Source organism: Monopterus albus, unplaced genomic scaffold (assembly GCF_001952655.1).
Source record: "Monopterus albus unplaced genomic scaffold, M_albus_1.0 scaffold128.1, whole genome shotgun sequence".
NCBI classification, from domain to species: domain Eukaryota; kingdom Metazoa; phylum Chordata; class Actinopteri; order Synbranchiformes; family Synbranchidae; genus Monopterus; species Monopterus albus.
Window position 1 is genome coordinate 63,377 of NW_018128008.1, and position 3,404 is coordinate 66,780.

The 3,404-nt window shown below is 40.0% G+C and overlaps 1 protein-coding gene across 2 annotated transcripts in view; it reads left to right on the forward strand.

Moving 5' to 3' along the window:
* Window positions 1-385: 385 nt before the first annotated feature.
* nt5dc1 (5'-nucleotidase domain containing 1) overlaps window positions 386-3,404 on the forward strand; it is a 76,129-nt gene continuing 73,110 nt past the window's right edge. For both annotated transcript variants that reach the window (XM_020612886.1, XM_020612887.1), the window contains exon 1: window positions 386-818. In XM_020612886.1, the coding sequence (XP_020468542.1) occupies window positions 726-818 (93 nt within the window). In that variant the 5' untranslated portion in view covers window positions 386-725. The remainder of the gene's footprint in view (window positions 819-3,404) is intronic.

Sequence of the window (3,404 nt, forward strand, 5' to 3'; positions counted from 1 at the left end):
AGGCATTAATATAAAAGTAAGATATTTACCTGTTGTGGTTTGTTGAAGTGTAGATAATTTTTTTTCTACAATACAGCAGTGCAATGAGTATTATCATTAATCTGCTGATTATTTTTCAGTTAACCAGTTTATTGTTACTTTTTTGTTAAACATAGTAATTAACAACTCAAATTTACCCATTTTTACAGACATCTATATTATAAGTCTTAATCATAAAAATAATTAAACTAAAACAGCAAGTCCTATGTAAATGCGCTTAATAACTCAACAGCTATTGACTACTGCAATTTTATCCAGCCCTGATTAATTGAATGCGCTTTCCAAATTTATTCTGCCCATATGTTCAGTGCATTACGGTTTTGTTTCCCACCCGGAAGCACTGCACGCTCCCGAACCATTCACCATAATACATCCATGTCTCACACTCGCCTCTCTGCGACCGTCTTCTGGTACACAGGAGGTTCTGTTCTGCCTCCATGTGGGCAACTTATTAATGTTAACAGTTCTGTGATAATGTAATTTGTTAGAGAACAGTTTCGGAGAATTTTTTTCGCGTTACGATAAGCGAGGACTGTGTAGAGAGACAGAGCCCAGAGCCATCCCCGGCGTCCATCAGCGACATTGGCATATCAGTAGTGTTGTGTTGCCGTGCACAAGTTTATGTGTGTACAGTAAGGTTGGGCTCCGGAGCGCTTTCCCCGCAGTCCCCCCCATTTTCAGCTACAATGAGCGAATACTTCAGCCTGTCAGACTGTGATGTTATCGGCTTCGACCTGGACCACACGCTTTGTCGCTACCATCTGAAGGAGACCTCCAGGGTGAGTGCGTGTACCGCGGGCAGTTAGCTCCGACACAATCATACGGTGGCCGTGACGCTTCGATCTGCTACACATCTGGATTAAAAATAGGTCGGAGCCGTCAATAGGCTCACTTGTCTGCCTCGTCTGCATGAATAAAAACTGCAGAAGTGCATATTAGTGTACTTGGTAGTTGAATGTAGATGTGTGCTAGATGCTGCGAAGCTCCTGATGCTGCAGTCACTCTGCGTGACTCACAGGTTGAACGTCGCCGGTGATGCCCTCCGAGGCCTCTTGGCAGCTAACAGCTTTCTCTGTTTCCTAACTACCAGATTACCTGTTTAACTACTACTCTGTTCAGAATAATTGTAATATTAAATGATTACTTAAATTGGGATGGTTTGTCTGAATTAATTTAGTCTATCACATTCTAGTCACGACAAACCTTGGCGTTGTCTCTGCAGGTAGGAGCCTAAGGTGGGAGAATTTTAAATTTAAGCTCCTATCTTGACTGTCCTCCAAGAATTTGTGTAAAGGGAACCAAATAACTTGCTTTATTCTGACAGGTGGTGGAAGACAGCTGCGATCACTAACACTAACACCATTACTAACACTGATGTAAATAACTAGCTTTAAATGTTTACAAGATACATTCATGTTGTTTTTTACATGTCTGATGTTTATGTGATTGTGAAACAGCCTATTAGGATTGACAGAGACAAAGGTATAAGCTGTCAGACAATGGATTGAACAGCGTGAAATTATGAGTTATAAAGGTGTCTGCACCTGATTAAATTTTATGGTGAGGCTGTGTAGCAGTGGTCTGTCCTATTTGTGGATTCCCACTCAAAGCGCTTTCTGTATATGAATAAGTGCGGACTTTAATGTGTGTTTAAATATGTGAACATATATTTGTTTGGTGTCGTGTAATTGGCTGTGATGTGTGTGTGGAGTTAGGGACAGAGGGATGATTGAGAATTGTGTGTATTGCAATGTCTTGTTGTTCTTGTTGTCAATTTCATGTGTTTTCAGACTGTTTACTGTGTTGCTGAGGTGAGTATAAGACTTATATTTTTGTAAGACAGTGAGTATGGGGGGATAGGGTTGTCAAAAGTATCGATACTCAGATAAGTATCGATTCTGGAATTTCTGAACAGTACCAATTCTAATTTCCCGAAGTATCGATATTACCGGTACTCGCGCCCTCAGTTTCACTTTCACTTCTCTTCAAAGGCGCGTTCACAAACGCCGCACGTAACCACAGTGCCTGTTTCGTCTCATTTCCCTCTGTAAAGTGAAGCAAGAAAGATGTCGAGTGACTGTCTTTAGTTGATAAGCAACTCAGCAGGAGTGCTATTTGGAATTATTTTGCATACGAAGCAAATGACGACGGAAAGCAGAAGGACACGAGCAAGCCACTATGCAAAGTTGCTACAGATCATTGCTGACAAAAGGCGCCAACACATCCAATTTAGCAAAGCATCTGAAAGACAGACACCCGGATCTATACAAAAAATTTTGAGAGGTTGGTAACTGTTTTCATTTTAACATTATGGAATCAATAACCAAGATGGCCTGTTGCTGATATGAGTGTTGTCTCGTGAGTTGTCACAAATGCAGCGCACCAGGTGAGTGCGCTAAATGCAGACACTCACTGGAGGAACGAGGGAGAGTTCAAAGTGTGTTTTAATAAAACACACAGGCAGACACACTTGCAGAGGTACAGGCAGGGAGCAGGCAACAACCAAATAATGTTTATGTATTAACCAGCATTTATGAACGATGAGCAATACATTTGTTACAGTATATTTTAATCTTTGATAACAGCAGGTAATAAAATATAACAGATCATGTTAGCTCTGGTCCAATGAAAAAATATTAACAGAATTTCAGACTTTAATTAGTTCCTGTATTAGTAAATGTTACTTTTAACCAAAATTAATAAATGTTTTGGAAGTATTTTTGATTGTTTATTCATGTTAACAAATATCTTGTTACCATTATCTTAAGTTATAATATTAGTTAGATAGTTCAGTTCATTTTAAAAGTGTGGTCTAAAAAGAAAAAATGTTTATTAAAGTTTGGCATTCTCTTGTAGCACCAGAAAGAAGATGAGACTCGACCTGCAACAAAAACAACACACGCGCAACCTACACTACCAGCTTTATTTGAACAGCAAAGAAAGTATGAAGCAAACTCAAATGAAGCTGAACAGGGCTGTAGCATTGTACATATGCATGGATCAGGTTCCTGTGTATACTGTTGAGAAACCTGGCTTCAAACAACTTCTTGAACATTTGAACAACAGGTATGCCCTTCCTTCACGGAACTTTTTCATGCACACTGAAATCCCAGCCCTATATAACGAAACGAAAGAAATAGTCATGAACCATCTTGGAAGGAAACCCTTTTTTTCATGCACCACTGATCTGTGGACAAGCAGATCAGTGGTGTTCATGGCAGTAACACTGCAATTTATCACTGAAACCTGGAACATGCAGAGCTGGTGTTTGGGCTGTACTGGGCTCAACTCTGAGCACACAGCAGAATGCTTAAGGGAAGCATTGGAAGAGATGATACAAGATGCATGGAAGCTGGACATGTCAT